Genomic DNA, 9,448 nt, shown 5'->3' with positions numbered 1-9,448 from the left:
GCGGCGGCGGCCCGGCGAGGGTTCGGTGGGGTCGCACCTGTTGCCGACTCCCCCATCCTCCAGCCCCTGGAGCCCGACCCAACCCCCGCAGAGTGTGGAGAGGAGCCCGGGCGAGTTCCGGGTCCGCTCTCTGGGGAGCACGTGGCCTGCTCGCTTCTCCCGGGCGGGTCTGGGGTCGGGGTTCCGGGGTCTCGGGGCCAGCGCAGCGGCTGAGGTCGGCGGGGTGCGGCCTCCCGGCCGCTGGCGACACTGAAGGGCCACCCTACATCCCCCGCGAGTGCCAGGGCAGGGGTCTGAGCCCCGCCCTCCTGACCCTCGCTCGCGACCCCGGCTTCCCGGCTGTGCGGATCGTGGCGGGGAGCCTCCCCCGCACCCCGCAGGGCTCGGGCGGCATGGCCTCAGGTGAGTGTGCGCGTGCCGTGTCGGGGGGTCTCCGGAGAGGAGTGCAGTGGCCTGGGTGGGAGACAGGGTGTGGGTCTCAGCAGCGTGCAGACCTGGCGAGGGCGGCTGGACCCCGCGGGCATTGCCTGCGTGCCCCCCGAATCTAGGACCCCCCAGACCACCCCCACGCCCGCCGCCTGCCACCCTGCCTTCCTAGAAGGTAGCTTCTCAGCTGGACAGTGGAATTTTCCCAAGACCGGCTCCTCCCTACCGGGAGGATTCTCCGTTCTACCCCCTCCTTCCAGAACGGGGCGACCCTGGGGCTGGCAGTCAGCTGGAGAAGGAAATAGGGGCGGCCCTGGCCCACGAGGGCTGGGCTTTCACCGAGTACGCCCGCCCGGGGCAGAATGTGTTCAGAGCCTGGGGGGCTCGCGCTGGATTCCTGCTGTTATTTCCTTCAGCCGGCTGGTGCAGCCAGCCTGGACTTTGGCTCCTTCGCTCCGGAGCCTGGCAAGGGGCAAGGGTCTCCGCGGAGAGCTGGGGGGGCTGGGGGGCTGGCCCTTCTCCCCCTAGGTCCCCCACTCTCCAGCCCCCAGGCTCAGCTCCCAGCAGTCGCGTCACTTCTGGGACTGGGGCGCGAAGGGGAGGGATTAGGGGCGGGGATGGAGGCCCCTGTTCCCGAGGTTGCCTAGACAACATCAGAAATCGTGCTGGGGCCTCTTCCGCCGGCGGGGCCTCTGCTTCCTGCATCAGTCACTCCCGCTGGGGGCGGGGCGAGGAAGGGGTTGGATGTGGCTGAGCCAGGCCCAGTTGGTGCGGCTCAGACTCCCCCCTCTGTCTCCGCCGCCGGAGCCATGGCATCCTACCCCTCTGGTCCCAGCAAACCCAAGGCCAAATACCCCTTTGCGAAGCGGGCCAGCCTGCAGGTCGCCTCTGCAGTACCAGGTGAGTGCTGCTTGCTGCCCTCCTGCGCTGGCTGTGCCCCCCAACTCTCGGCCCCCTCGGAGGGGGGGCCTCTGCGCCCCCTCTGTGGGGGTGCCCCTCCTCCTGGGCCCTAGGGCCAGCAGGCTGGGGAGGAGGCACGCGCGGGTGCGGAGTGGAGGGTGGATGCTGCCCTCTGTTAGGAATGGGTGTGGGTGCAGCACGCGGTGTGTTTGCACACGTGTCAGTGAGTGGCTGTGCGGGAGCCTCGCATGTGGGGGGTGTGTGAATAGAGTGGGGGTGTGTGGGGCTGACTGGTGTGTGGACGGCCGCTCGCTGGTGGCCGTGTCTTTACCAGGCAGGCTCAGGCTGCCTCCTGCAGTCGGTTCTTTCTGTGACCGGGACTGCTAGCTCCCGGTGGGGTCTGACGTGGGGCCAGTTTCGGGGCTGGAGACTCAGCTGTTCCCTGTCTGTCTTAGGAGTTGCCGGGCAGGTGAGGGGTGGGCTTGGGGCGGCCCATGCAGAAGCTGCGAGCTGCCTCTGCCTGCGCGCTCTCCTGCACCCTTGGCTCACCCGCCTGGCGGGCATCGCTGCACCATTTGGAGCAGGCGGCGTGGTGCGTCCGTGCCCACCTCTGAGGGCACGCTGCCTGGCCTGTGCTTGCTGAGGGATGGCTGCCCTCTGGCCTGCCCTGTTTCGGTGACCTGCTCGAGCCCTGCAGGTGTCCGTACCCATAGCCCGATGGTCTGCCACCTGCATTTCCTTGTGCTCTGGAGACATTCGGGTGGTCAGAGCTGCCCTGGAGGCCCGTGTGCCCGGATTGGGCCCTCCGCAGGCCATGTCCCTGGAGCTAGGTCTGTGCACCTTTGGGTGGTCACAGGGCCACAGCATCTGATACTGTGGGTCGGTTCCTGGGGCACCTCCCTGCCTACTGAGGCGGCCTCGTCGGGGTGTGTGGGCTCTTGGTCGGAGGATAGACGGGGATGAGGATCTGGGAGTCGGGGGGCGGGACTGAGGAGCCCCCCCCCTGCTCTGGCTTTTGGTTGATGCCTCTGTGTGTGTGTGTGTGTGTGTGTGTGTCGTGCAACGACTGGGCGCTTCCAGCACCGACCACGGAAAAGGCACCAGCAGATAGCTGGCTTTTAGCTTGGTCTCGGCACGTGGCGGTTACTGCCTGTGGGTTACCTTGGTGAACCCGGGGCTGGTAGGTCTGGGCAATGGCTTGGCTGCTGGAACCTGCCCTGGGCCCCTGCTGGGAGCCGGGGCTGAGATGAGGGCGTTGGGCTCAGCTGCTCCCTGCTGCTGCTCCGTGCAGACAGACCAGCCCGAAAGATCTGGAGGTCTGGGGTCAGCTTTCCCTGAGAGGCTGGCAGGTGGGGAGGGCTGTGCAGGACCAGGGCTCTGGGGCACGCAGGGACCTCGGGGATGGCTTACGCCCTGTGGGGGAGCCGTTGCCCATCTCTCCTTCCTCTTTCTGCTCTGACCTCTTCCTACTAAAAGACAGCGTCACCCCACGCCACGGCTGCCCCTGCCCTGTGCGGGCGTTCCCTGCTGCCTGCCCCTGCTCAGCTGCCTTGGCCTCCGCTGGGCTCCCCACCTCCCCCTGCAGTGGGTGGGACTGCCTGGGGTACATGTTTGGGGTGTCCCAGGACTCGTCAGCTGCAGATTACAGCGTTTATAGGAGGTCTTCGCCTCCTGAGCTGGTGGTGGCAGCGGTGGCTGGGGGGGCAGGACCTGCTTATCACCCCGTTAGAGACTGGATGTGAAGCCTCTGGGCCAGTAAGTGGGGACACAGTCACACTCAAATCTTGCAACTTCTTGTCCCCTTCTCCCACAGATGTCCTTCTGGGTGCTTTGTCCTGTGTGGGCAGTAGGTGCGGGACGGGGACTGGCTGTTAGGGGCCATCAACCTGCCTCCTGGGCTGCAGGGAAGCTCAGTAACTGGCCCCACCTGGCCTGAGCATTTTCCCAGCCGCCAGCCGGCTTCTCTCCCCAGCAGAGGCCTTGTCTCCCAAGGGACCCCTGTGTCAGGGACCCAGAGGTCAGAGGTGAACAAAACAAGCCCTGGGCAGAGGAAGCTGGCCTGGGGCTGCTGGGTGTGGCTCTTTCTCCCCTCCTACCCTGGCCAGCCAGGCCTGACCCGTTGACTGTCCCCCAGGGCAGTATGTTTAAGGTGGCCTGGCCCCTCCCTGCCAGCCTGCCCCTATCAGTCAGCCCTGCTGCCCCCATTGAGTGGGCCCTGGCGCGGTAGGTGAAGGCCCTGCTCAGTTCGGTGCCTCCTATCTCCCAAGTCTGGTGCCCTTTCTCTTGATTTCTGAGCTCTCCTGAACTCCTTCGGCCCCTGCTTGCCATCACCCCGGGGTTTCCCCTGCACGCAGCTCAACTTGGTACAGCCCGAGCTGGCCCCTGAGTGTCCTGGGGGACAGGCTGCTCCACTCACAACAGGCGGGCGAGGGGCACAGGCTGTGGAGCTGCCTGAACTCTGCAGGTAGGGCCCAGCCAGGCACTGGCACCTGTGGGGCGGTACCTCCTCCTCCCTCTGTCTAGCTTCCTGACAGGTCTCTGGGGTATCTGGAAGTGGGCCCGGGGACTTGAGGCTGCTACCTGGACCGAGCCTCCAACCCTCCCTCGGGCCACAGTGCAAAGGGGAAAGGAGGGTGAAAGGGAGAACCCGTGGAGCCAGCTGGGGGGGTCATGTTGGGCGTGGAAGCTTCTTGCTGGGGACCGTGGGGCTGGTGAGCCCGGGGGTTCCTGCGGGGTCCCGCGGTGGGCTGGGAACAGTTGGCCCCATGGGACCTGCAGCCTCAGGGCCAGTGCCAGTCTTCCTGGTGGTATAGCCGGGGAGACCCCTGGCTCTGCGGCTCCTTTCCCGGCCTCCCCCGGGGCCTCCGGCCCAGATCCTGGGGCCTCTGAGTGGCGCAGGCTGTTTGCGGCGGCTCCCTTTGGAGGGGCGGCCAGCAGTGGGAGGGGCGGGCGCGGCGGGCCAGGCCACATCTTGGCAGCGCTGGGGTCCTGAGGGAGAGGGCAGCCTCTGGGGAGGAGGCTCCTCACTTCTCTCCGCCGGTCCCCAGAGGGCTGGTCTCAGGTCAGGGCTGAGTGGCAGAGTGCCGGGCTGCCCCGGCCCTCCGAGAGGAGGGTCTGCCGGGACACAGCCGGGCCTGCACCGCCCGCCCTGGACCCTGTGGGCAGGGCTCGGCCAGTGGCCACCTGGGCCCGAGTGCGTGGGAGCCTGTGTGCCCAGGGCAGCACTTGCACGGAGTCTGGGGGGCCTGGGCCCAAATTCGGGCTCTCCTGGAGCGAATGAACCCACTCGTTGTAGGGGCAGTCTCGGGACTCCCACCCTGAGCCTGGAATGGGCGGGGGGGTCCCCCCACCACCCCGAGGGCACCCTGGGAGCCACACCAGGGCTCCGAGGAGGGACAGCCCCCTCCGAGGCCCGGGCCTTTCCCCGGGGCTGGCCTGGGGTGGGAGGCGCCAGGGCGCCCCGTGCACCCCGGCCCGGCCCTCCCCCCTCAGCCCTGGCACCGCTGTCTCCACAGAGGCTCGGGGTGGGCTGGGGGCCCCTCCGCTGCAGTCTGCCAGGTCCCTGCCAGGCCCTGCCCCCTGCCTCAAGCACTTCCCGCTCGACCTGCGCACGTCTATGGATGGCAAATGCAAGGAGATCGCGGAGGTACCGCCTGGCCTGCTGCCCCACTCTGCTCCCCAGGCCCCTCCGCCTCAGCTGTCCGCATCTCACGCTTGGCTGTGCCCTGCCCCCTGCCTCCCCCAGGTGCCCCCAGCCCCTGCTGCCCTCCCCCACCCCAGACTTGACCGGGAGGGCCTGGGGCTGAGGGCCGGCCACGCTGACCCCCCACCCGCCCCCCCAGGAGCTGTTCAGCCGCTCCCTGGCTGAGAGTGAGCTCCGCAGCGCGCCCTACGAGTTCCCGGAAGAGAGCCCCATCGAGCAGCTGGAGGAGCGGAGGCAGCGCCTGGAGCGGCAGATCAGCCAGGATGTCAAGTGAGCCCCGGGCGGCGGGCGGCGGGGCGGGCGCAGCCAGACAGCCAGGGCGGAGTGGGGTGTCGGAGTGGGGTGTCGCTGCCGGGGCCCCTGTCACCACATGGCCGCTCCCGACCCCGTGTCTGGCCCTGTCCCTTGTGTCCTCCCCGGGCTTCTGGCCTGTCTGCTCCCACTGGGTGGCCTGGACCGTGTTGCTTTGTCCGGGGCCTGCTTTGTCACACTCTGCCGGGGCAAGAACAGTCCGCCAGCCCGGGGCTCTGCAGCCCAGGAGAACCCGCATCAGCCTGGCCTGCCCGACTCCTCATGCCTTTCACCCCTAGGCTGGAGCCGGACATCCTGCTTCGGGCCAAGCAAGATTTCTTGAAGACGGACAGTGACTCCGACCTCCAGTGAGGAGGGCAGGGGCGCCTGGGAGGCGGGGCTGGGCCTGTCCCTGCTGGCTCCAACCCCTCCTGTGCACACCTCCCGCAGGCTCTACAAGGAGCAGGGCGAGGGGCAGGGTGACCGGGGCCTGCGGGAGCGAGATGTGGTGCTGGAGCGGGAATTCCAGCGGGTCACCATCTCCGGGGAGGAGAAGTGTGGGGTGAGTGTACGGGGCCTTGGGGCTCCGCTCTGCGTCCCCCGGGGCACCCCCAGCCTGGACCGTGGGAACTGGGGCTGGAGTGGGCGCTTCTCTTTCCAGAAGCTGAGGGTCAGATGGCTGGGTGCGCACTGACACGCTCGGCACAGACTGCGGGTGCATTTCTGGACTTAGGGCCCTGGCTGTGCCAAGCCCGGTGGGGGCCGAGGCCGAGGGGTGCGAGTCCATCTCTGTCTGCAGGTGCCCTTCACAGACCTGCTGGACGCGGCCAAGAGCGTGGTGCGGGCGCTCTTCATCCGGGAGAAGTACATGGCCCTGTCGCTGCAGAGCTTCTGCCCCACCACCCGGCGGTACCTGCAGCAGCTGGCCGAGAAGCCTCTGGAGACCCGGACTTACGAACAGGGCCCCGACACCCCTGTGTCTGCTGGTGGGACCCCCATTCCCACCCTCCTCCAATGCCCTGTCCCCAGCCTCCCTGAGCACAGGGCCTGGAACGCCCCTGCCTGCTGCTGCCCACACCCAGGCTTGTTCTGGTCTGCAGGGCCAGGGCTGGGGGCACGGCAGGAGCTGTCCTGTTGGGGCCCCAGGACTGGGCCGTGGGTGGTCTGCAAACTTCCCCAGCCCTGACTCCCTCACCCCACCCTTGCAGACGCCCCGGTGCACCCTCCCGCGCTGGAGCAGCACCCGTATGAACGCTGTGAGCCGAGCACCATGCCTGGCGACCTGGGCTTGGGCCTGCGCATGGTGCGGGGTGTGGTGCACGTCTACACCCGCAGGGAGCCTGATGAGCAGTAAGAGGGGTGTGGGTGCGCGTGCGGGGGAGCTGTGGGGGTGCGCTTCAGCCTGGGAGGGCCCGCAGAGCCTGGCTTCCTGTCCTCAACCGAGCTCCCTCCACACGCCAGCTGCTCGGAGGTGGAGCTGCCCTACCCCGACCTGCAGGAATTTGTGGCTGACGTCAACGTGCTGATGGCCCTGATTATCAATGGCCCCATGTGAGTCCCCGCCCGGCCCCGCTCCTCTCCCAGGCCCCAGTCTGCAGCCTCAGCTCCGCCGCGACTGTCACCGCGTCTCTCTCTCACCCCGACAGTCACCGAGGCCTGCACCTTCCCAACCCTTGGTGCCCTGGGCAGCCTCAGTCCTGCACCCTCCCGCCTCCTGCCTTTGCTGGGCAACCCGGGCCCTCGCCCGGGGCGCCTGCCCTCGGCCCCGACCCTCTGCCCTCGTTCCCCCGCCCAGAAAGTCGTTCTGCTACCGCCGGCTGCAGTACCTGAGCTCCAAGTTCCAGATGCACGTGCTGCTCAACGAGATGAAGGAGCTGGCCGCCCAGAAGAAGGTGCCACACCGGGACTTCTACAACATCCGCAAGGTGGACCCTCGCCCCACGGTCTCCGCGCAGGCATCCGGGTTGGAGGGTCCTCTCGGGTCCCGCGCCCAGGCCTCGGACCCTCCCGGCTTCGGGTGGACCCAGCAGCCCCTTGTCGCACCCCAGGTGGACACACACATCCACGCCTCGTCCTGCATGAACCAGAAGCATCTGCTGCGCTTCATCAAGCGGGCGATGAAGCGGCACCTGGAGGAGATCGTGCACGTGGAGCAGGGCCGTGAGCAGACGCTGCGGGAGGTCTTCGAGAGCATGAACCTCACCGCCTACGACCTGAGCGTGGACACCCTTGACGTGCACGCCGTGCGTCCCCGAGGCCGGGCAGAGGGGCAGGGGGGCTGGGTCGGCGTGCGGGCCGGGGGCCGGGGTGACCTGGGCCCGCCGCGCCCCGCAGGACCGGAACACCTTTCATCGCTTTGACAAGTTCAATGCCAAATACAACCCGATCGGGGAGTCTGTCCTCCGAGAGATCTTCATCAAGACCGACAACAGGGTTTCCGGGAAATACTTTGCTCACATCATCAAGGTGAGGGGGTGCCGGCTTGGCCTTGGCAGCCCGCCCCTTGACCCCCCGAGACCCTGGGCCGGCCGATGGCGAGGGAGGCACGAGCGCTTGGGGGCAGAGATGGGACAGCGGGGAGCCTTGAGTGACGGGCTCGCCGCGTGTGTCTAGGAGGTCATGTCCGACCTGGAGGAGAGCAAGTACCAGAACGCGGAGCTGCGGCTCTCCATCTACGGGCGCTCCAGGGACGAGTGGGACAAGCTGGCGCGCTGGGCCGTGGTGCACCGAGTCCACTCGCCCAATGTGCGCTGGCTCGTGCAGGTGCCCCGCCTCTTGTGAGTGTCCCTTGCAGGGGCCGCCGCGCGGGGCTTGAGGCCGGGGCCAGGGCGGGGCCGGCCGACCTGCGTCCCAGCTGAGCCCTCCCGAAGCAGGAGGGGCCTCCCTGGCCCCCCCGGGCTCTGTCTGGCCCGGGGTAGCCGCTGTGGGTCAAGAGCGCGTGTCATCGCGGGGCCCCTGCGGGCCTGACCCGTGTGCGCACGCCTGTGCCTCCCACCTGCAGTGATGTGTACCGCACCAAGGGCCAGCTGGCCAACTTCCAGGAGATGCTGGCGAACATCTTCCTGCCGCTGTTCGAGGCCACCGTGCACCCGGCCAGCCACCCCGAGCTGCACCTCTTCTTGGAGCACGTGAGGCGGTGGCCCCGTTCCAGGCACGGGGGGACGCGGAGCTCGGGCCTGGCCGCAGCTCTGACCCCAGGGTGCCTGCCGTGCAGGTCGACGGCTTTGACAGCGTGGACGATGAGTCCAAGCCCGAGAACCACGTCTTCAACCTGGAGAGCCCCCTCCCTGAGGCCTGGATGGAGGACGACAACCCGCCCTATGCCTACTACCTGTACTACACCTTTGCCAACATGGCCATGCTGAACCACCTGCGCAGGTGTCCGCTGGGGGCCGTGCCCGTCCTGTCCTCACGGACCTGGGGCCCTTGCTGGACTGGATGGGGTCTTTACCTGCCCTGAGGGCGCCGTGGCTCATCCCTTGCAGCCAGGACCTCCCCCACCTCTTTGTCCACGTGGCCACTGGGGTTGAGGGTGGGGTGCCCGGGAGTGCAGGTGAGCCCCGGTTCTGGAGCTGATGCCCTCTCCACGCCCCCCAGGCAGAGGGGCTTCCACACCTTTGTCCTGCGGCCGCACTGCGGGGAGGCGGGGCCCATCCACCACCTGGTGTCGGCCTTCATGCTGGCTGAGAACATCTCGCACGGACTGCTCCTGCGCAAGGTCAGGGCCCCTCCAGCAGCGCTGCTCCTCACCTGGCCCCAGTCCGAACCTCTGCACCCGTCTCCACCCTGAGCCCCCAGCTTGGATTCTGGCCGCCGCTGGCCCTGGAACATCAGCCCGGTCCGGACTCTAACGCCACCCTCGCCCCCCAGAAACAGGTGTTCCCCCCCCAGCGGGTGCCCCCTGACAGCCCATCCTCTCTCCCTCTCCTGGCCTGTCCAGGCCCCAGTCCTGCAGTACCTGTACTACCTGGCGCAGATCGGTATCGCCATGTCCCCACTCAGCAACAACAGCCTCTTCCTCAGCTACCACCGGAACCCATTACCCGAGTACCTGTCCCGTGGCCTCATGGTGTCGCTGTCCACGGACGACCCCCTGCAGTTCCACTTTACTAAGGTCAGAACCCTGCC

The 9,448-nt window shown here is 67.9% G+C and overlaps 1 protein-coding gene across 4 annotated transcripts in view; it reads left to right on the top strand.

Annotated features, from left to right (window-relative positions):
• Positions 1–10: 10 nt before the first annotated feature.
• AMPD2 (adenosine monophosphate deaminase 2) overlaps positions 11–9,448 on the top strand; it is a 10,999-nt gene continuing 1,561 nt past the window's right edge. The window contains exons 1-16 of one of the 4 annotated variants that reach the window (XM_012730180.1): positions 11–402; positions 1,262–1,326; positions 5,169–5,299; positions 5,620–5,688; positions 5,771–5,882; positions 6,120–6,306; positions 6,529–6,670; positions 6,782–6,871; positions 7,116–7,245; positions 7,369–7,563; positions 7,655–7,786; positions 7,934–8,097; positions 8,322–8,448; positions 8,535–8,698; positions 8,918–9,038; positions 9,261–9,434. In XM_012730180.1, coding sequence (XP_012585634.1) covers positions 393–402; positions 1,262–1,326; positions 5,169–5,299; positions 5,620–5,688; positions 5,771–5,882; positions 6,120–6,306; positions 6,529–6,670; positions 6,782–6,871; positions 7,116–7,245; positions 7,369–7,563; positions 7,655–7,786; positions 7,934–8,097; positions 8,322–8,448; positions 8,535–8,698; positions 8,918–9,038; positions 9,261–9,434 — 2,013 coding nt within the window. In that variant the 5' untranslated portion in view covers positions 11–392. Of the gene's footprint in view, positions 403–1,087; positions 1,327–4,841; positions 4,973–5,168; positions 5,300–5,619; positions 5,689–5,770; positions 5,883–6,119; positions 6,307–6,528; positions 6,671–6,781; positions 6,872–7,115; positions 7,246–7,368; positions 7,564–7,654; positions 7,787–7,933; positions 8,098–8,321; positions 8,449–8,534; positions 8,699–8,917; positions 9,039–9,260; positions 9,435–9,448 lie in introns of those variants that run through there. The other 3 variants (XM_012730179.1, XM_004689688.2, XM_004689687.2) reach the window with 3 other exon arrangements.

This window comes from Condylura cristata, unplaced genomic scaffold, assembly GCF_000260355.1.
Source record: "Condylura cristata isolate star-nosed mole 26May11 unplaced genomic scaffold, ConCri1.0 scaffold00026, whole genome shotgun sequence".
NCBI classification, from domain to species: domain Eukaryota; kingdom Metazoa; phylum Chordata; class Mammalia; order Eulipotyphla; family Talpidae; genus Condylura; species Condylura cristata.
The sequence above is the reverse complement of the archived record's forward strand: the minus strand, read 5'-3'. Positions and strand labels throughout refer to the sequence as shown.